This window comes from Prionailurus bengalensis, chromosome A3 (genome assembly GCF_016509475.1).
Source record: "Prionailurus bengalensis isolate Pbe53 chromosome A3, Fcat_Pben_1.1_paternal_pri, whole genome shotgun sequence".
Lineage (NCBI taxonomy): Eukaryota > Metazoa > Chordata > Mammalia > Carnivora > Felidae > Prionailurus > Prionailurus bengalensis.
The window spans coordinates 117,328,607-117,351,711 of NC_057354.1; the positions used below are offsets into that span (position 1 = coordinate 117,328,607).

At 51.5% G+C, this 23,105-nt stretch overlaps 1 protein-coding gene across 2 annotated transcripts in view; it reads right to left on the bottom strand.

Annotated features, from left to right (window-relative positions):
- Positions 1–1,733: 1,733 nt before the first annotated feature.
- TOGARAM2 (TOG array regulator of axonemal microtubules 2) overlaps positions 1,734–23,105 on the bottom strand; it is a 38,108-nt gene continuing 16,736 nt past the window's right edge. The window contains exons 11-17 of one of the 2 annotated variants that reach the window (XM_043604227.1): positions 21,660–21,818; positions 17,185–17,302; positions 16,714–16,808; positions 14,922–15,114; positions 13,815–14,031; positions 6,710–6,796; positions 1,734–2,227 (exon numbers count right to left, since the gene is read on the bottom strand). In XM_043604227.1, the coding sequence (XP_043460162.1) occupies positions 1,971–2,227; positions 6,710–6,796; positions 13,815–14,031; positions 14,922–15,114; positions 16,714–16,808; positions 17,185–17,302; positions 21,660–21,818 (1,126 nt within the window). In that variant the 3' untranslated portion in view covers positions 1,734–1,970. The remainder of the gene's footprint in view (positions 2,228–6,709; positions 6,797–13,814; positions 14,032–14,921; positions 15,115–16,713; positions 16,809–17,184; positions 17,303–21,659; positions 21,819–23,105) is intronic. The other variant, XR_006301079.1, reaches the window with a different exon arrangement.

Genomic DNA, 23,105 nt, shown 5'->3' on the forward strand with positions numbered 1-23,105 from the left:
CTGCCAGACTCTACATCCTTGGGCTCCTACAGGTTCTAGGATCTTGGAAAGCAGAAAATGTCAGTCTCCTGACCAAACCCAAAGAGTCTGCTCAGACTCCAAGCAAACACAATTAATTGTGTAAAACTTTAAAATGTTTAAAAATCAGCCTCTTGGGCATCTTTCATGACTCCCTGTCCAGCAAGCCTTTAACCTGCTTCAGTCAGAATCAGCCAAGGAAGTGACTGCTGGGAAGCCCCTACTGGGGTCACAATTAGCGAGAAGCAGCTCCTGCTGGGGCTAGAATTACTTAAAGTCACACTTAAGCCACATATTAAAAACGAGTCCCGGGATGATTGTACCATACCCAACCTCACCCTAGAGCATTGGGGGGGGGGGGGGGGTAGGAGCCGGCCTTGCTGTATCTGGCCACACAGGCAAGATGAAAAAGTGGCTTTCTCAGGGATACCCATGAACATGGAAATATATAAGTGAGTTGATTCAGGGCTGCCCAGCCAGCTCTGGGCCATTCCCCTCGGGAGAAGCTTGGAACCGTGATGTAGAACCGATATTATGCCTTGAGGTGGGTGACACTGGACGGGGTCCACCTCTGGGGCCTGCCAGAAAACTTGCAGGCAGGAGGCTGGGGCCTCAGGGCCTCAGCCATCTGGATCTGCCCAGAGTGTTGCTGTGGGTCTGGCTGGGTTCCTTGGCTGGGATGGGACGCTGCCCCTTCAGCTCACACCTTATACGTGTGTTTGAGGTAATGACCTGAGCTCTAATTCCTCCTGGTCACAGTATTGCCAACCTGCCAGTGGCCCCAGGCAAGGCAAAGCCACTCTCACTGCATCTAGGGCCCCAGCCCCAGACGTTCCTCTCTCCCTGCAGGACCCCACTTCCCTGGCTGCTCCCTCAGTGGGCAACACTTTCTCTCAGCTTGTGTTCCGGCGCATCCTGTACCCAACACACCCCTCCAGCTTCCCGATCCAGCCCCCAGTGGAGGAACCCATGTAATTTCAGAGCTCCCACACGACATCTGCACATCATGTAGTTTATGCTTGGCCAAGTGCTTTCATTTATGGTATTTTGAGTGTGAAACATCATCTGACCCTCTGCAGAACTAGTCAGAATGCCATCTTGCTGGGAAGGCTTTTAGTAATGCAAATGTCAAACTCCCCCTGCCTTTTGAGAAGCTGGACAAATCTATTAGAAGATTCCCACAGAGGGGCACCTGGGTGGCTCAGTCGGTTAAGCGTCCCACTCTTGATGATATTGGCTCAGGTCATGATCTCACGGTTCATGGGTTCAAGCCCCACATCAGGCTCTGTGCTGACAATGCAGGGCCTGCTTGGGATTCTCTCTTTCCCTCTCTCTCTGCCCCTCCCCCACTTATACACTTTCTCTCTCTCTCTCTCAAATAAACTTAAAAAAAGAAAAAAAAAAAAAGGAAGCCTCCCACAGGATCAGGATGACCCTGGAGATGTTTGCCCTACTCACCTCAAATCAGGCTTATAACAAACGGACTGGGTTTAAATGGCCAACTCAGGGTCTCTGGGTTCAGGAGGGCTTGTCCAGTCTGTCACAGATAGGGGGCCGTGGCCAAAAGGGTCTGCAGCACAGGGGTCTGTGCTACCCTTTTTTTCCCCATCTCTTCGTTTCGATGTCATCTGCAGCTGATTTTGCTGTTGTCTTGTTTTCTTTGTCACAAGCCTAGTTATTGAAAAATTCCCTGAGGTTAAAAAAGCACACGATAATAAAGCCTTAGAAAAATAAATAATTCCTTTATTCCTACTTCAAAATATACTATGTGCATCTGGAACTCTAAGAGAAAGTCCGGCCGGGAGACTGTTCCATCATAAAAATCAAGTAAGATAAAAAATAATGACTGCCCATTTCAGATCCGTCTGTAACCCAGGTGAAAGGGGCACGAGCTGCCAGTTGTCTTGCTGTCAGATGCCACCCCTCTGTCGGTGACGTTGGCTGGGGCTGCCTCACCGGGATTCTGTGTCTAAGAGTTCCTGGAGCATTTTGAGGACTTGCTTTGGCTGGCCAGCAGCCAGGTGCCGCAGCCGGGAGCCCATCTGTTCCTGGAGGCCCCTAGACAGCCGGCACACCGCCACGCGGACGTTCCTGCCATGCCCAGGCAGGACACCGTTCCCCGTCATGTTGTTCAGGAAATACCAGAGGACCGGAAGGACCTGACGCTCCACGGCCTGGGGCTTCTGGGGGTAAACAGAGGCCACCAGCACTGTTGGGCAGAAAAGAGGGAGAGTTACTCAAGGCAGGCTTGCTCTCTCTCTCTCTCTCTGTTTCCCTGCCCTCTCTTGGGACACCAGTTCTATCCCCCAAAGGGCAGGCAGCCCAGAAGGGCCAACTAGTCCATCAGACACACGACCTAGGGCTCGGGACACGTGGAGGGGTCCTGGAAATGTTCTTATTTCTTTAAAATCCAGAGAAAAAAAAATATGAAGATATCCAGCCTGATTTATATTCATGTTTATACCAATCAGTTGTAATATAAAATTTTTAACTTTTTTTTTTTTTTAATGGAAGAATGAGTATGTAAAAACAAAAGTGCTCAGAGCCCATGACAGTCGTCACTGGTCCCTGCAGCCCAGGGGAGAGGAAAGAGGCAGACAGGGCCGGACTGCGAAACTGCCTCTGCTATTTACTAGCTGTATGACTTGAGAAAGCCACCTAACCGTTCTGAGGCTGTTCCCTAATCTAAGGATAATCATCCTGAACCAAACTCTTAGGACTGTTAGAGCTTAGATAATACATGTACGTGAGGTGCCCAGGTAGGTAGGCAGGTGACAAAAAGTAGCTAGGACTAGTGTTACTTTAATCCACATTCCCACCTATGTGACTTCACACGAACAAAAACTTGTACCAGGGAGGAAAACCAACACTCTCTCAAATGAAGCATTCTGAAAAATGAAACAGGCAGCAGGAGATAAGCCCAGTGTGGCCTCCCCAGTGTCTGGACACCAAACCTCACAACAAGACCAGCAGTAATCCAGGAGGCCTGAACGTGCTTTTCAACCATCAAGCTCTGCACAGACCCATGATTCAGTGACGAACCCCTGAAATCGGGTTATCCCAGCCTCTCTACCCTTTTTAATCCCCAGAAATCCAAGAAGCAGGCTACCCCTGCCAGCAAGCCCTCTGTCACAGTAAATGCCGGGGTCGAGACCACCTCAAGAGCTACCCCAACTCACTTCAGAGCCACTGCTCCAGCCGTCAGCCACGGCCACCATTACCCTGAGTGCATCGGTGCTAACAATGCTTGCTCTACACAGCGCGGTCCGCCTGTCATCCTGCCGAGGAGAAGGGCTGGTGAGGGCAAACAACGCCGAGAGAAGCACTTTACTTATTTATGGAGCAAAGCAACTGGAAGGTTCCCTGGCCCAGCACACACCCAGGAACCTAACACTGCCTCAGTCCTGAGTCTGGGGGTCAGAGCTTTGCAGCATGACTCCATTGTCCTCACAGCACCTCAAGAGGCAGGACACCAGCCCATCCTGCAGAGGAGGAAGCCAACACTCAGGGGTCAAGGAACCTGCCCAAGGCCACGTGGCTAACAAAGGCGGAGGGCAAAGGCCAAGCCCGCCTCAACTCCACGGCTCATGCTCTTCACGCCCCACTGTCCCCATCCTCCTGGAGTTCTTCAGTTCAGAGGCTGGTGTGTTTTGTTTCATTTTTAGTGAAACCTCAGTTTGTCCTTCCTTCACCAGCTTAACATCATCCGACCCCCAGGATATTTCCCACGGGGCCCCTCTGACTCCGGAGCAAGCCTCGGACAACAGGGGACCAGAGAGGATGAGCTGACCCCCTCAGCTCGGCCTGGCACTTGAGCCATGCCATTTCCCATGGAGTGTGTACGTTGGCTTTCAGGCCACACCCCCAGGGCTCCTGCACCCCATACTGTGGGACCTCTCAGGGGCTCCCCAAGGTCACAGAGCCCTCAGAAAGAAAGGCAGTCCTCATTCCAGGCAAGGCAGGATGGCACCAGTGAGTCAAGCCAGCCACGTTGGGGGTGAGCAGCCTCATAAAGTGGGGCAGAGAGGATGGAGCTGGAGACAGCCCTCGAAGCCAGAGATAGACTGAGAAGGAGGCCACAGTTAACAGGAAAGCCACGGGGGCAGCCCTAAGGTGGGGGGAGGCAAGTTATACTGAACAAGTATAACTCAGAGTCTTTTTTAGACCTCCACAGGATCTCACAAGCAAACTGAGGAGACAGCTATCCCAAGAACCAGGTGCAGGTAGGGCTCCCCTGTGCCCACCCAAGGGTGAGGGGCTCACCTGCCCCTAACCTGCCCCGTGTCACTTGGCCGTGGCCCCCAGCAGGCTGTACTCACACCTGACCCCTCTCCCTCCCAGCAGCGAGGCCTTCACAGCTGGGCCCAGGAAGCTCACTTCTGCAGTCAGGCCCACGTTCCCCGGGCACAGAAGGTGGAGGTCACCTGGCTGATGGTGGTGGGCCTCTCAAGTGGGCAGAGGCAGCGATGGCCCTTCTGGGAGTCATCACGGGGAAGAAAACCCCACTAAATTTTGAGCTTAAAAGGCAGCTGAAGTAATTAGCAAAAGATTTACTCCTGTTAAGCTGTGCTATTATTAGTCCACACCTTGTGCCAATTGAAATTTTCTTCTCTGTTCCTGGCTGGGCCCGACTTAACGGGAGAGCTAGGTAGAAACTCTTGCTTTTGAGGTCTCTTGGAGACAGATGGAAAATATTTACAGTTAAATGGAGGATCTAAAGTGAGGTAGCCATCCACCTCCAGGGCCCATATATCACTCATACAAGGACAGGTAAGGGTTTCACCCAGAGAATGTTGATGTTGAGCAACAGAAAAGGGTTTCTTGTCTGGCACCCAGGTGGTCTCAGTTAGGGGGCTCCTGGGCACCAGCAACATGACACCGTGGCTGCATTTAGCCCCCGGCCCTACTTTGCTTGGAGAAGGCCTATCACCTGGGTGGAAGCCAAGGGTCCACTCCAGGGACACTAAAAGGGCTGAACCAGGGCACAGAGGCAAGGCCAAGAGCAGGACAGGGCTGTGGAGGAGTTGAATGACATCCTCAGCCAGGCAATGTGTGCTGAGCACCCCCAGTGCGGACTGAGGCTGGCACGGGGTGGGGGGTGGAGGGGGGGGACATGCTCCTGAGAGGCTCACGAAACTCAAGCAGGGGGGTAGGGAGGAAGGGGACACAGAAGTTGATGCCAGAACCAGGCCAGCACCACCCAGGTGGAGGAAGAAGGGTGGAGAAGGGCTCTCTCTGCAGAACGGGAGCCGCATGTGGGCAGGATAGGGCAGAGGATGGGAGATCAGCCCCAGCAAGGCCGGTGGCATGCTGGTGCCACTCAGGGAGGGCACTCAGGGAGAGACAGCACAGCACAGAGGCTCTGTGGCCAGGCTCCTGGGGACAAAGCCCAAATTGCTCGCCAAGGGACCTTGGGCACTTAACCTTTCCGAGCTCCACTTTCCTTTCTTCTACAAAAGGGATAATCATGGCACCCACAGCCTCTTTACGAGGTTGTTAGGAGGATTCGATGATCCAGTGCGTGTAACTGGGGGAGGGGGAGGCGAGAGCCTGGAAGACCACTCCAGGGAGCCTCGACACTGTCCTGAAGACAACCCACACAACGACTCAAGCACGGGGGTAGCACAGCCTGTCTGCATTGTAGAGGTTGGGCACTCAGAGGTCTGGAGAACAGAGCCCTCCCGCCTCCTTCCCAAGAAGGTAAGGAGAGGCTTTTGGTAAGCACGGAAGATTATAAAACCAAGTTAAATAACCTGCCCAAGAGCAGAATCGGCACGTGGCAAACAGGTCGGTACAACCACAAAGCCTAGGTCCTCCCCGTGCTGCCTCCTCCCACGTCACTGGAGGTTTCAGACCTGGAACGGAATCACTGGAGACGGCAGACTCAAAGAAGACACCGCCTGGGAGCAAAGCTCTCCTCGGCCAAAGCTTGAACACAGCAGAGCAGACACCTGCCAAGGCCCCAAATCCCACATAGTGCAGCCCCCGGGCACCTGGCGCAGGCATCAAGGAGGGTTGAAATCCAGCCTGTGCTCTGCTTTCCAGCCTGTGCTACCCAAAAAGAGACAACGCTAATTCTTACAACAGTGTTGCCGCTGACCAAGCCATGTAGCTGGGAGGCAAGGTCTACCCAGAAGAGGTGGTTTTTTTGTTTTTTGTTTTTCTCTGATTCACACAAAGGTACCCTATGGCTTAGTGGATGTCCTGTTTGCAAAGAAGAAATGCATAATATTTTCTTTTCTTTTTTAATCTTTTTAACGTTTATTTTTGAGAGAGACAGGGTGAGAGTGGGGGAGGGGCAGAGGGAGAGGGAAACAGAATCTGAAGCAGGCTCCAGGCTCCGAGCTGTCAGCACAGACCCCGATGCAGGGCTTGAACCCACAAGCTGTGAGATCATGACCTGAGCCGAAGTCAGATGCTTAACCAACCGAGCCACCCAGGTGCCCCCAAAATAGTTTCTTAAAAGCTATTTTGTTTATGTACAAACCTGCCCCATTGTGGTCAAAAATGAAGATTACCTTTGGATAAGGTGGGAATTATTTCTAAAAAGCAGATTATCAAGTTTTTTTTAAAGATCTGCGAGGATTATTTGATTATTTGGGGGTCTAAGATAGTGGGTGGTTCTACATGCCGGGAGAGAAGAACAGAGATGGACTGGAAGGCTAGGGTGAGGAGCTTTGGGGACGCTCACCGGACAGACGTTCTGTGACATCAAGCACTGCACGGCCACTCAGGAAGCGCACCTGCCCAGCAAACGCTTGTAGGAGGCAAAGCTTGTCTGAAAGAGAAGGAGAGGGCCAGTGGCCGTGAAGCTGTGGCTAGTTCAGGGCTGTTCAGGTCCAGGTCCCTGCAACACCTACCTAGGGAAAGAGGCCCGTTGGGGAGCTGAGTTAAATGTCCAAGTCGCAACGGAGTGTCCGGGGAAGAGTGAACGACCTGGCATAGTTAGTTATGCTGGCTCCCAAAGAGGCTTCATGGACTCCCACAGATACGGTTCCTATTATCTGTGCTTCCTTAAAATTGAGTTTGGGGGCAAAAGAGCGTTGCCCCAGTCCCGGGCAAACCAGGATGTTGGTCACCCCATCATCAGCAGAAGCATCTGGCTTACTCTGGTTGGGTCAGAGGAGGGAATGTGTGAGGACCGGCAGGGGGCGGGGCATGTATTAGCTCTCAATAGTTTATCTATAACGTCCCTGTGTGAGACCCAGGCCCAGACGGCATCCTTGTACAGACAGCAGAGTTTATCCTCCACATGCCCCAACCTCCTTTTCAGGAGGTTTAGGGGAAAGAGGGGTTTTTTTAACCTTTTTTTTCTTTTTTTTGAATCATCCCAGCACCCCACACCCAGCCCCCGGAACCAGCTCTCGCTGCTACCCAGCCACACTCATGGTGGGGACTGAGGACTGGGTACTTCCCCGTCTGGCCGTTGAAAGAGTGTTTATTAGAATGAACCACTGCTGGTGAAAGCACAGGCAGCTGCAGGGGGGCTGCTTTGGGATAAAGAAGCCCTCTGGCATTCTTTGAACGTATTTCTAAAGATCCCACAGGTGCTGAATGTAGACACTGCTCATTCTTCCCCATTCTGGCTGATGTCTCCTGGTTTCTCACACTATTAAAATTTGAAGTCCTGCACTCCTCACAAAGACGCACAGGGTGAGGAAAGTAGCCCTTCACCTGAGAAAGGCTTGCTAACATCGCTCCCATATGCCCAGCTCCCAACAGTGTGCAACCACGGCAGTCCCAGGATAACCCCATGGGAGGGAGTGCAAACAACAAAACACGCTCTTCGGGGGTGTGGCTGCAGGGCCCGCCTACACCTGTCACAGAGGTCTGTGTGGGTGTCACCACAGGTGCCCCCAGAAAGTAGGTCCTGGGATCCTAGGGGCTGACCCACTCAAGGTGCCAGATTTCTCTTAGCAGGGGACAGAGATTAGAGACCCACCGCAGGAAGTCTTTCCAGACAAGCTCCACCTTCCCTGAGTTCCTTAAATACCTCAGCATCCCCCTGGATGTGCACAGCTTCGCTTTTCCCGTCAGGCGACAATTCTAGCTAAGAGCTCATTCCCATTTCCTAGCTCCCCTCCTGAGAGCTGGAAGGGGTACAGAGGAGGAGATGTACACATGAACATCACGCATATCCCTGCTGCTTGCAAAAGCTCCATCCATAAGGCAAGAGTCTTTAAAATCATTTGTTCTGGGAAATAAAAGAGATGCCAACCTCTAGAACATTGCAGTTAGCGAGAAGCAGTCTCAGGGCCACTTGGTCAATCTGTAGTCGTGTAAGCATAGGTTTTTTATATCAATGTCATCTGCATTGTTTTTTCCAGGTGCTTCTATTTGTCCCACCCCCACCTTTAACCATGAGCTCACCTCCAAGGACAAGGACTTCTGCCTCCTTGCTCTCCCCCAACAAAACTCAGTTCAGGACATTTTCTGGACACAGCCAGACCTCCCCGCTCCTGGTGGCTGACATGGCCTCCCAGAGCCAGAGACAGGTAAAGAACTCGGGGGATACTAGAAAATGCACATCCGACAGACATCTGTGACAGATAATGCTCCCATGTGCCTGGCACACAACAGGTGCTCAATAAATGCTCTAGGACCACAGAAAGTGTTCAAGCAGAGACATTAAGCATGCCCGAACTGGTTTATAAACCCCAGAGCACCACACCCCGAGTAGATGGCCTCTCTTCCTCTGTCTGCTTTTGTAGTGATGGCTCACCACCCAGGTTTATTGAGAGGCAGGAAAATATATGGTGAAGGGTGTGAGCTCTGGGTTCAGGTCGCCTGGACCGAATCCTGGCTCTTCCACGTTTCTCTATATTAACACTGGACAAAACCTCCTACACTTCAGTTTATTCATCTATAAAAGGAGGATAACATCTTCCTCTTAGAGCCGCTGTCGTGTTATGATATTTAGGATATTGCCCTGGGCATATAATTACTATGTAAGTATCAGCTATTACTGCTAGTGTTACTCTTATTACCTGAGAATGTTCCAAAAGCCCAGCAATCTGAATGGTGGAGAGACCATTAAGAGGCTGGAATCTAACTTCCAAACCCTTAAAAAAAATCCATGTTCCATTAGCCGGAGCTCTTCACAGGCTCCTGTTCTGCACCACAAGGGAGCCACAGCTGCCACAGCTGGCCTTGGCACTGCCTGGACGAAGAGCAAACAGAGCCATGCAGCGTAGGGAAAACAGCTACAGGCTGGCAGGCCACATCCCCGTCCTCCCTGGGCCTCGCCTTCCCTCCCTGCAAGGGGGCGGAGGTCTCCGGGGCCTTGCACCTGTCCCATGCAGCTAAGCCCTAAGCGCACCAGGCCACATCCTCCTCAGGCTACTGGGGAGCCAGAGAACTTTTTTTAAAGCACAAAAAGTATGGTAGCATAGACAGTGACAGCAAAGAAACTGGAGTCAAACTGGACTCCCAACAATAAGCACAGGACTCCATGAATCGTGACATGCCACACAGTCACCCAAGCTAGGTGCGTTCATTGCAGCAAAAGTGGGAATGATCCATTTAAACAGAAAAACACAAGACGTGGTCCAGCATGTGACAGACCTGTTAAAAGTGACTCCAGTGTGTAATCATATGCAAATGCTCACGCTCTGCTTCTTTTTTTTTTTTTAAGCTGGATGCAAATTTAAATGTGTAATATGATCGTGACTCTGCACAAGAGTCATGCACGTGACTCTGCACAGGAAAAAAATCTAAAATGAAAAAAGCCAAATGTTAATAATGGTCTCTTCCAGGGGTGCCTAGGATGGTTCAGTCAATTAAGCATCCGACTCTTGATTTCAGCTCAGGTTAGGATGTCACAAACCATGAGCTTGAGCCCTGCGTCAGGCCCCGTGTCAGGCCCTGTGCTGACAGTGTGGAGCCTGCTTGGGATTCTCTCTCCCTCTCTCTCTGCCCTCCGCCCCCAAAATAAAATTTAAACTTTTTTTTTTAAATAACTGTCTCTTCTGAGAAATTGAGACTAAAGGTGAAGGGTTTTTTCCTTTCAAATGCTTTATATTTTCCATTTTCTCAATAATTAATAAGTATGACTTTTACGTGATGGAAAGTAAACTTCTTATTTTTTTTTTTATTTTTTTTTTCAACGTTTATTTATTTTTGGGACAGAGAGAGACAGAGCATGAACGGGAGAGGGGCAGAGAGAGAGGGAGACACAGAATCGGAAACAGGCTCCAGGCTCTGAGCCATCAGCCCAGAGCCCGACGCGGGGCTCGAACTCACGGACCGTGAGATCGTGACCTGGCTGAAGTCGGACGCTTAACCAACTGCGCCATCCAGGCGCCCCTAAACTTCTTATTTTTAAGTAGGAACACTGCATGATAGCATGGAATACTGGATAGTTAAAGAAGCAAAGTCTAAATCGTGTTTACCTTACAATCTCTAACAAGGGAAATCTGTACACAGGCAGACAGGAAATAGAACAGATTTTTAAGCAGTTGGTATATTAGAGGGGCACCATGGATGAGTTTCTAAATTCCTTTAACAATACCATGTTGGTCATATGATTATATAAGGTAAAGAATTCAGAGTCAGAGCAAAATCAAAAAAGTAGATCTGAGGCTGCCCATTCCCAGCTTATCTGCACTCTCCAGCACTGGCCTGGGGCCACGCTAATCAACAGACCTCCTTTTGATGCTCAGTCTGACTGGGAGGGGGGTGGCTGTCAGCAGCCTGATGTTTTAATTAGTGAAGTTTCTTCTGTAGCTAGCCCAGTCACAGGGCCCAAAGACAGAACCAGCCAGCCAGCCCAGGAACTGCCCTGATCCCCAGAATAACTCCCCTGAAATCAGAAGGTCCTGGCACAGAGTAGAAAGGATGCCACCCCAAGCTCCTTCCAGCAGTAACAAAGGGCAGAGGTCAGAAAGCAAGGTGCCCACATGTCTCCTTCCTCACCCCCCCCCCAAAAAAAAGGGGACATGGGCAGAAATCCCCACCTGCTCTGTGGACCACCACACCACCTGCCCCATACACCCACGGGAAAACCAAGGAACCGGAAGAGATGTGGTGACTGTTGAGTCAACTTATCACTGAATTCCAGAATCAAGAGGGACCTTAAAAGGTTGCCTAAGAAGGCCAACCTCCCAGTTTGGCTGTGTCATCTGGACTTTGTGCCAGAAGGCAGACTACCCGACTGTGTTCTTGTTCTCCTGGCCCCCTGTTGATCAGGGGGAAAATAACCACAACCTGCTGAGTCATTTCTTTGTGATTCTACACATTTAAGTACTCCACAGCATTTGGCTGTTCCTCTCCAGCCTGGAGCCAAGAATCCCTTGGGGGAGGGGGGGTGACACCAGCCTTGGGAAAAAAGCTCCCTCTGCTCAAAGGGCTCCAAGCTACTTCCAGAAGGGACCCTGAGATGCTAAGAGTCTATCGGAGCCACCAGGCTCCACCTGGGTGACATGGGAAGAGAAGATTTACACCCCTTCTCTTCTGCCACTCCTGCCCCAGTCTCTATGTCTACCACCCAATCCCCTGGGACAGTGGGAAGTTTAATTATTTGCATCCATTTTTCCCTCTGCAGGCCAGACTCAGCCCATTCTAGACAGATGAGAACCATTCCCAGAGAGAGCTTGATTCTACCCTAGGTACTGCCTGGCAGGGGTGAATTCTTACTGGCAATCTAAACCCATCCACTTCTGCCCTTTCTGGATATAGAAATCAGCTAGTTAAAAACACCTCCAAAACCAAGACTCTTCATTGGGCTGTGAGTATGGCTCACAGCAAAGCCACATGGCCCCGAGAGCCGCTGCTGCACCTGCTCAAACTGACCGGGAGCCAAGACCCTGTGCTTCCCCCTTTGGGCCCCACAGAAGCTTTTTGCCAGGGATTTACTGGACTCCATCCAACTCCCTGAGGCCAACGACATTCCATTCCAGCCTAACACTGACCTAAGGATTAAAGAGGAAAATAGTGCCCTTCATGCCTGCCTCTGTTCTCCTCCCATCAGGTCCTTTCACTGATGGGACGGGGCAGGGGAGGGGGGTTATCATCAGCCATTTCCAAGGAGACCCTGTCCCAGGAGGAAAGGACAACTATAGGCATCTTTCCTGGAAGCTGCAGCCTGCCTCAGGGTGTGGGCAGATCACAAAAGCAGCCGTCTCCCAGCCCCTTTCCAGGGTGTCCCACCCAAGTGGGTAGAGGAGGGCCTCAGGTAGAGAAGGCCTGAGCCTTGTGACAATGTGACACCACATCCTGCAGCCCAGAGTTCCAAAGCTCCAGCGTGCTCCAGGAGGATGGCCCAAGGACAGAAAGTGGAGACAATAACACCTGGAGAGGAAAGTGTTAAAGCTCCTCTCCACAGACAAGGGTGCTTAGCCTCTTCAAATAGCCAAAGCCTATTTTGCTTGGTGCAGGTTTTCCCAATAAATCCAGGGCCCGCAGTGATTTACCAAGAGCCGTGGTTATTGGCAACAGCAATCTCACTTACCCAGAGCAGCGCTGTGAACTAGCCGTAATTTAAAGCTGGATTTATATTGTTTGTTTTACAGCAACAAACTCAGCAAATCATAAATTCCCTTTGAGATGAAGAGAGGAAATTGACAGTATTTATGAACTGAAGAGGCAGAGAAGGGCCTGACCAGGCCTTTGATTTGTAACTGAAACTGCTTCTGGAAGCTCCAGCCAAGGACACAGCTGCTGTCCAGCCCCAGGGAGCTGGGCTCCCATAGGGTGTGGGCACCAGGAGGGGAGGGGTGCCTTTCGGTGTTTCCAGCCTCACCACGGGGATGCTCTGCGGGTTCTCAGGGCAGGACATTGCTCTGTGCTCATCGGGACATACAGCCAACAAGGCCAAAAATGTGGTTCTCCGAGCATAAGCTTGGTCACATAGAGTCAAGAGTGGTTTGAAAACCCTTGGTTCCTCTGGTCTGGACATGACTGTACTCATGTGCTACATCACACACACACCTGCACTTCAGTCTGCGTCTTAGATACACCAAATATCACCTTCTAATCATCTACAAAAGGCATGGAGAACAGAAGCAGATGTGCCCCAAATTCCACCCGATGTTGGAGAACCAAGATGTGTTAGTGCGAACCACATAGGACTTAAGGAGCTCTTGCCTTCCCTGATGTCTCTCCCATTGCCCCCCCCCTTTTCCTTTTCATCCCACCCCCCACCTCCACTCCCCCTTCACCCTCCACCCCTTATCCCAAATTCCTCCTTCCCTGAGCCCTGGCCCCGAACAGTCTTTCTCAAAGGCAATGCTTGTCCATCCCATGCTCAAAAGCCAGTGGGATCCCAGCCTGACTCCTGTATCAGACAATCAAGGTGGCCTACCTGGGTCCACTCACCCATCTACTTTGTCCTCCCCAGCAGACTTGCTCTGCTCTCTCACCGCCATCCGGCCTGGTCCTCATACAAGCCACACCCACTGTTACCATCTCTACACTGTTTCCAGCTTCTTCCTGATAACCCTGACCTATTTTTCCTTCCATGCCCTGTTGGCTCAATCACTTCAGTACTGTGTGACCCTGGCTGAGTCATTTCTGTCACATGTACTATGAGGAGGCAAGACTAGATCATCTCCACATCTCTTCCACTCCTACCATCAAGGACCCTCAGGTGGCTGTGACATGGAAAAGCCTGCCAACCACGTCCTGGGCTGTCCACCCCCGTCCTCTATAGCCTCCGGGGAAACATTTGGCCTGAAAGCCCCAGTGTCTGTTAGCACTCTGCTGATTCCCCGCAGGAAGGGTGAGCCCACCCCGGGGAGGGCTCAGGGAGCGAGCCCACTGCATAATGGAGCCAAGCAGGGCTGTGGCAGGAGGCTTACCCAGGTTCTCAATCATGGCGTCCAGCGCAGCCGTGGCGGCGGTATAAATCCCCGAGTTCTTGGAGTTGAGGTTGTCTGCAACAGCGATGATGATGGAGAGCAGCATAGGGTTTAAGCTTGCTTTGAGGAGGGGGATCATCTTGGCAAGGGACTCCAGGGCCCACTGGTTCACTTTCTTGTTGGAGTCCTGAAGCCTTGGGGTGAAAGCATCAAAGACCTATTGAGGAAACAGAAACCAAGAGCCCATGGGAACCCAGGCTGGGCAGGAGGCCCACAACCCAACCAACTACCCTTGGCAGGGATTCCTCCTGCCTTCCTGGTCATCCAAACTGCACCAGAACATTCTCAGTGACGAGGAGCTTACTTCCTCAAAAGGGAAAGAGGGGAAGAGGGGAAGAACAACTGTATATTGAGCACTCATTGCGTCAAAGCATCTAGAGCATCCCGTTAGGTACCCTGCACTCTCACGAAACGATCCAAACCGATGAGGCATGCGTTCCCATCCTCAGTTTACTATTAAAAACAAAACAAAAACTGAGGCAGAAAAAGGTTCACTGACTTTCCCCAGATCACACAGCGAGGCTGCTGACTTCAAGCCTGTGCCCTAAGTACTCTGCTACATGGCTTGACTATCAGCAGCCTCAGTCCTGGAAGAAGCAAACATCTGCCCCTGTTTCCAGCCTGTGAAAGGCCTGTGCTTGCTCCTAACCCACCTGTCCAGCCATCATGGCCAGTCCCCTGGCCAACACATACTCTGCCCCCAAACATCATGTGCCTGGCTAGACCAGGAGCAGCCTTCAGCCGTGGCATCCTCTACCTCTAGCTTCCCCCCCGCCACCCCGCTATAAACCTGCTAGAGGGATGAGAGATGCCAGGACATCTCTGGGTGGTCCCAAGGGGCCTGGCAAGAGGTGATGCCCTTGCCCCCTTGGCTACTTCCAGGCAGTCCCACAGCGTTACCAAGGCAACTGGATAGCAGGTACTTTTCGGGCTCCCTTTACCCTGAGGGGTCTGGCACAATGTCAAACCCTGTCCTGAGTTTTCCAAATTGAATTTGTACCCACAGGGGACAGCCAGGTGAGACAGCAGGGAAGGGGCAGCGCTCACCTGGACCAGGTTGGCGGTGATGAGCTCTGGCTCAGCCTTGCAGCGCTCCAGGAGCCGCCCCACGCCCTCCATCCGAGACTGGTATTCTCTGGCCTCCAGCAGTCGCGTCAGCTCCCGAAGCCATTCCACCACCTCCGGGCCACTGTGCATGGAGGGCCGTAGCCCTGCCAGCCGAGGGCCATTGGAACTGAGCCTACACAGAAGGAACTTCTGACCTGGGCAAGCCCCAGAAGATGGATGCACCTCTTGTCCCATGCCCCTTCCAGATAAGATGGATGCACCTCTTGTCCCATGCCCCTTCCAGACAGGTGGAACTGAGACAGGAGTGTCACCTGCAGCTTAGTCCACCCCCAGCTTTCCACCCGCTGCTTGAGGACGCTGGCCCCAGAACTCTGGAAATGCCTTTTCCTCAGGGGACAACAATCGGGTTGCCTAGAGCCCCATCCTTTCATCAGGGGACAGGGCTCTCTCTTCCTGCCTTTTTTTCTCTTTTCAGAAAACATGTGAAGAATGGGGGATGGGTATCAGAGCGAGAAGTGGGAGTCCACGAAAGAATGACTGCACATTTAATGTAGGAGTGAGGAAAGGTCTTGCCAGCTGACTGTGTCCTGAGCCCTGGTTGCCTAGGCCCTGCCCTTCTCCAGTGACCAAGGAAATGTTAAGACTCCCTGTTCTATCATTGTGGGGGCACATAGCTATAGTATCCCCTGATCCAGTGCAGCCAGTATGAGAGCAGTTCCAAACAGGACTCCTATCCCCCACCCCAGCTCAGAACCCGGCTCTCTGAGCTCATGCCCTGCACCCAAGTCCCCTCTGAAAGAGCCCAACACCATCCATTCTGTCATTCAGTCCTACACTCCACACTGTTTGCCCACTGAGTGCCAGGAGCTGTACTGGCCACGGAGAAGAGGGACGTGAAAGACACGCCCTTTGCCTTAAGGAGCTCACAGACCAATGGGAGACAGGTAGGTCAACCGGCTGACAGAGTACTGAAGAACAGAGGGCACAGAGAGAGCCTCGGGGAGACGGTGACAGTGATCCGAATCTTGTGGAGTCTTGCAGAATAAACAGGCATGTTCTAGATGCAGGTGGCTCAGCATAAGCAAAGAAAGGCTCAGTAGGAGATAGGATGGTGGGGAAGGGGGATGGGCAGGGAACATGAGCTGCTCCGGTCTGGCTGAGAGACTGTGTGTAGGAGAGAGCAGGAAGCTAATCTTAAAGAGGTGACAGAGACTTTCCTGGGCACCTGCTAAGGAGTTCAGATATGATCCCTCCCCGACACCACAGAAGAAGTTTGAGTTTCAGACACATCAGTATCGGGAGGTTTCTGCTTGGTTTCGACTCCTCCCAGCACCTACCCACCCTCCAGCCTCTCCGCCCATTCCCTCTCATCTACCTTCCTCCCAGCTCTGCCTCTAAATTTGTCCCAGGCTGGGCACCCTGATGGCAAAAGGGTGTGCTGCTCTAAGCGGGTAGAGAAATGCTGAGTGCCCACAGAGGGCCTGGCCAGCAACATGCCCTGCCTGTACGAGCGGAACTGCACCCCACTCGGCAAGACTGCAGTAGCCAACTTCTACTGGCAAGTGCTTCTGGTCCCATGATGTGGTCTCCCTGAGATTTGGGTGGGGGAACACCTCCTATAAATTCACCCATGAGTGCTGCAGACCCAACTAGGTCTCCACCGTAGCCCAGATCCACACAGACTCCCAGAGCCACCCCTGGCCCAGGGCAAGCAGGACGTCTGTGTCGTCAGCCTTCAATGAAAGCTGCAGGGAGACAGGCGCAGCCATACCCATCCTTGCCGGGCAGCCCGTTCTCACACAGCACCAGACTCCTTGACACCTTGCGGCCCTTGGCAGATGGAAGTCCATCACTGTCTTCTATTCCCTTGAAAAATGCACACAGAACATGAACCAAAGGGGTGGCCCTCTGGGGGAACTGCCGGCCACTCCAGGCTACATCATAAGGAAAGGAATAACCCCTTCCACCTGGCAGAGCTTCGGAGGGAACAGCTGAGCCTTCTGGAGCCCTGGTAGTCAGGGCAGGGGTCAAGATCCTCACTTAACAGGAGACAGTGGGGACGCCCAGCAACTCAAGGGACACAGGCAGAGAGGAGCACAACCAGGTCCGAGCACAGAGCAAGGAAATCACATTTATCCCACCAGGCAGGGGTTGTGAGTGAAATGGAAGCCTCTGGAGTGCACACTCCCCTGACCAGCCCAGCTCTGATCTCCACCCTGACCTGCTCATGCCCCCGACTCACCCGCTGCTTAATGGCAGCCATGACCTTCCGCAGGTCGTGGGACGGGAGGCTCTGCTTCAGAAATGCATCAAACTTCGTGTTCGACATCAAGATATTCACCATCTTCCGGCCATAAAACCTGCCACAGGAGAAAGAAAGGGATGAAAAAATAGCCATAGAAATGCATCATAAATCTGCTTTACAGATTTACATAAGTTTTCTAATTGTAGTAACAGAGTTGTTTTTTTTTTTAATTTTTTTTTCAACGTTTATTTATTTTTGGGCCAGAGAGAGACAGAGCATGAACGGGGGAGGGGCAGAGAGAGAGGGAGACACAGAATCGGAAACAGGCTCCAGGCTCCGAGCCATCAGCCCAGAGCCTGACGCGGGGCTCGAACTCACGGACCGCGAGATCGTGACCTGGCTGAAGTCGGACGCTTAACCGACTGCACCACCCAGGCGCCCCAATAACAGAGTTTTTAATACTTTTTCTCATGAAGACAGGAATCACTAATTGAGCAGTTAAAAACTAGATTCATACAAGAATAAACATCACCCAAAGCCCCATTACCAAGAGAAAACTACTATTAAATTTTTACATATTTCCATGTAGTCTTTTTGATGCGTATACATTTTCTTTGCTATCAGAATGTATATACAACTTGCCTCTGGTTTTTTTCACTTTATCATTAATCATCTTCCCATGTCATCCTTTTTAGTGCATTCATAATATTCCTTTGGATGACTATACTGAAACGCACTTAACTTTTTCTAGTATGGGGCATCTAGAAATCTGAGGAAGGGTGCAGTGGGGCAGTATGGGAGGAAGTGGTCAGCTCTACCTGGTGAATAGTGCTGGGTGGAGGGGGTGGGGAATCAAGGAAGACTTCATAGAAGAGGTGACCCTTAGATTGGGACACAAAAGATGAGTAGGAGTTCAAGAGTGAGACGGATTAGGGGGTAAGAGGGTGGTGGAGGGGCGTCATTCTAGGATCCATTATACGGTCTGACACGTCAGCAGGCTTGTGGTTGGAAAACAGCAGGCAAGACCTAGATGCGGGATAGAATACAGAGAAGGCACGACCCAATTTCTCAAAACATGAAGGAGTTGGGCTTTAACCTGTGTGTAGTGGGAAGCTGAAGAATGATCAGAATTGCACTGAAGTCGATATGTCTCTGGCAGCAGTGTGGAGGATGCGTCTCTGTGGACAAGGCAGGGGGGAGGGGGGCAGGGGACCTGCTAAGAGACCACCATAATAGTCCGGGCGAGAGATGATGAAGTCCTGAAATAAGGCGGTAGAGTGGGAGTAAGGAGGGGTGGTCAGATTCAGGACGTGCCGAGAAAGTTGAAACTTCAGGGTGTGGGAGCTGATTGGAGGTGGAGCTCAAAGCATCTTACGTTCTCGTATTTCACTCAACCTAAGACTCCACTGATCATAAAATGCACCATTGACTTATTTTCCACTAAGGAAAAACAGAAACAGAAAACACTGGCAATTTCCACTGCCTTCTATGACACTGCCCCATGTCGGAAGGCAACCCTTCTCTGTATTATCTCAGAAACGGAGTTAACGTTACTTTTAGGTAGTGCCCTTCCCTCCTTAGGTTGGGTAAACTACTTGGTTTGTGGTGGCCTTGTAAGAAAATGTGGAATTTGGTTATTCCTTCCATGATGACTGTTTGCATTAATATCTAATTTATGTCCCTCCCATATCTCTATTTCCATACCTTTTCTCATACACTATAACTTTTCATTTCAATGCCGAATAAGAGTGTAATATTTCCAAGACATTTTAGAGAGCAATTAAACTCAACAAGTCCCCACAGAGCATCCACGGTGACTTCTTAAAATAAATATAAAAGGCTAACAAGCAGAGAAAGCCTCATAGTTTACTTCCTACAAGGCAAACTGTAATTCAAGGGTTTATGCTATGAGCAATAACGACCCAAGTTTGTAAATGTGCAGATAGTAAAACCCAAATCAAAATTGCTGCCTGGCCAACAGCAACGGTGAGACGCCTCTGATTGTAAGATACTAAAATGTGGGGGAAACTGTGTGTTTTAGAATCAATAAAGTAGGAAGGTCTCCATTTTGCATCTTCAGTGACTCAGTAAATAATAGTGACTTTTAACAATAGAATAGTTACAAACAGAGAGGGAGGGAGGCAAACCATAAGAGATTCTTAAATACAGAGAACCAACTAAGGGTTGATGGGGGGAGGGTGGGGAAGAGGGGGAAATGGGTGGTGGGCATTGAGGAGGGCACTTGTTGGGATGAGCACTGGGTGTCGTATGTAAGTAATGAATCATGGGAATTTACCCCCAAAACCAGGAGCACACTGTATATACTGTATGTTAGCCAATTTGACAATAAATTATATTTTTTTAAAAAAACAATACAGGGAACACAGCCAGAGAAAGGCTTGGGGAGAAGGCAATGGGTTCATTGAGGGACACTCTGCCCCAAGGATAACAGTGGGACATCTGGTGACAGGCCCTCTGGAGATAGAGGTAAAGCACTGATGCTCAGGGAAGGGAGACCCTAGGAAGCATCAGAGTTGCTCGGGCTGGAGCCACGGAAATGGTGACAGTGGTCGGGGAGAGTTGTAAGTGGGGGACAAGAATGAAGACACTGCTGTGGCAGGCAGGCAGAGAGGGGGCCACAGAGGGAGAGCGGAACCCGGGAGTGCAGGGCCACAGACACCGGGAGGCATAGGAGCCAAGAAGGAAAATGGAGTGTGGTCGATTCCTGCAATGGAAGAGAGGTCAGAAAGGAGAGGGACATTCGAGCTGGAGAGATATTAGATCTTGATTTCCATCCCCCCACCAACAACCAAAAACAAATCTACAAAACCTTCTGGCTCCCCACCAATAATCCTCATTTCAGTGACTGGCACTAACACTTACCCAGCTGTTCAGCTGAAAAACCCAAGCATCATCTTTGATTTCTCTTTGAAAGCCTCACCACCCACATCCTGTTGGCCCTGCCTTCAAAAGACACCCCAGTCCAGCTCTCCCCACCCTCTGCTAGCCTACAGCACCCCTGTCAGGGACTGGGGAGCAGCCCTCTGTCCAGTGCCCCTCGTCCATCCTGCTCCCTCTCTCCTAGCAATCCTCCAATGAGCCGCCAGAAAGACTATTTTTAAAAATCAAAAGGGCAGTGAGCCTATAAAGAAACATAAACCCTAGTAATCGGGGTGGGGGAGGAGACTCTGACACAATAATGAGCTGTTATTTTTACCCATCAGATCAATGAAAATTAGAAATCCAGATAATGCAAGGTCGCGAGGACGTGGGCACTGGCGCCATGGGTGGGGGGCAGAGGGGCACAGTGTGCTCCCAGGTGCCCTGTAGTGCTCGGACTGCACCAGGGGACACATGCCCCTGACCACAGTCCTGCCCCCACGGCACATTCCCAGCATCTCTCTGCTCCATCAGGGAGCCATGTGTGCATGTGATGCGGGGCACTGTCGCAGTGGGGAGGGCCCACCCGTGGACTGCTGGTGTGAAGGCACCGGCTGGTGCACACCACAGAACACGGCTGTGGAGCAGTCCCCGAGCTGGTGTGGTCTCCAGATCTGCTGACCAGACCCAGGAACAAAGGAGTGTGATTAACTGGACCCTAACCCTAGCTCTCCAAGACAGTGAATCAGGTTCTGTCATTCTCCTGTTCAACACCATCGAATTATCTCCTCACACTCCTACTAAAAATCCTCCGGTGGCCTCCGGTCACACACCAGCCCAAATCCCAGCTCCTGGCCGTGGCACGTGGGGCGCTGCCAGGCCTGGCCCTGTCCTGTCCGCCTCATCTCCCACCCACTGCCCCCCCCCCCCCGCTCACCAGGCACCCTGCAGCCCAGCCTTCTTCTTCCTCCAACACGGGGCCTCTACCATTTCCTTTGCCTGGGACACTCGCACCCCAGACCCCCAAAGAGCTAGCTACTGCTGGCCCACCCGTTCTCAACTCAAATGTCACCCTTCAGAAAGATCTCCCCAGACTTGTAATCAAAGTAGCTGCCACCCCATTCTCCATTACATCGTGGCGTTTTTCCTCTGTATCCTTTATCCATATCTAGAAGAATCATAATAATTTCTTTTTTTTCTGCCTACCCAGACTAGGGGTGAGATCCAGGACAGCAGAGGCCTAATTTTTCTTATTCATTGCCCTATTCCTAATAATGAAAAATGATCTGTTCACTATCTTTGGAAGGAATAAACAGTGGTCTTTGAGAGTGGAACTGGGGTGGGTCAGGATGGGGAGGGAGGGCAGCAGGAGAGAGAGAGAACCGGAGGCAGGGAGTGTGGACCCTCCTACAGGCCTGGCTATGCCTGTGCACAGAGACAGACAGCAGCCCTGAGGAAAGCAAACAGCTTCAGTCTATCCGACCCCAGGGAAGCTGAGCTATGGGGGGCCAGGACCTTCAGGGCTGGCTGGTTGTCTTATCTGCCCTGGGCTGGCCAGGTAAGCAGCCCCCAGGCCCCCGGCCCTGCATCACCTGGTGTCCTGGTTGGAGTCCTGGGCCAGCCTCACCAAGTTGCGCACCAGCATATCTGTGCTGTCCCTGGTGCCTGAGAGAAGCTTCTCGGCGCCTATCTGCTCCAGGACGGCTGAGAGGTGCTCGGCAGTGCATTTCCGGACTAAGGGGTTTCGGTGGCTGAAAGGAAATAAAATCACAGTCAAGGGCTCACACAGGAATGGGATGTGGGGTCCCTAGAGTGCCACACATGGACCTACACCTGTGCACCCATGCTTCATGCTGTGATGGGCTCTGAAATCTGTCTCCTACGGGCTACAGGGAATCTTCAAGGAAAGAGCAGCCACGTCCTGACAATAGAACCCAGGATGACAATGGCAACAACAGAAGGAAGAAGGAGCACCTGAAGCCACCTGATGCTGTTCCACAGTCCCTGCCAAAGGTGCTGGAGGCTAGCAGAGGGGAGGGGAGAGCTGGACTGGTGTGTCTTTTGAAGGCTCACCACCCCTGTGTCTTCCTGAGCCCATGTTTGCCTTCCCCATCTTTTCTTCACCTAGAAAGATCCTACCCAATCAACGTCTCCATCTCTGCCCTCTCCAGCCCCCTAGGCAGAATATCCCCTTGTCCCCTGGGAAGTACAGGTACACCCCTGTGGCTCTCCCACCAGGCTAGGAGCTCCCAGGGAGCTGGCACCAAGCTTCCTCTCAGTGGAATTCTGTGCCCTGCTGGTGCCCGGCACATGCCCACACGTGGTGGGAGCTTACTGCACGTTTGTTGAAATGAATTGAGACAGGAGGGAGGGACAGGGGATCAATGGGTGACTTGGTAACCACAACAGAAGGAACCTGAAATCTTACAAGAGAAGCCCATCAGGGTGCCACTTGTTTCTTTCCCACCTTTTCCAACGGGGCCTGTGTGTCCACAGTTCATTAGGCAGCACTGACCCCTATTTCCCCCCAGGGTCCCATCCCAGTGTAACACAAAGGGGTCTTCTGGGTTCTCCCTACTCATTATCATCCAAGGACCAGCTCCATTAGCATCTGAATCAGAATCTGCATTTTAGCCAGATCCCTGGGAATTCAAGTGTGCAGCCCCGAGGACACCTGACCCTGGTTCCTGCGACAATGATAGGGTGGTTCAATTTGTAGTTAGTGCATGCACTGAGCCAGGCACCCTGCTGAACACCTTCCATCTATTATCAGTTCAACTCCATAAGCCACTGTTACCATCATTTTGCCTGTGAGGAAGCTGTGGCTAAGGGAAGAATCCAGAAAAAAGTACAATTAATTTCTCCCAAGTTAATAACAGCCCCAGTGGGCACTCAATAAATGTTCTAGTAAAGGCAGGCACTGTTCTAAGTGCTCCTTCATGAATCAATTCATCTACTCCTCACTGTTTTATGAGGAATATACCATTATTATCCCCATTTTACAGATGAGGAAACCAAGGCACAGAGAAGTTAAGTAA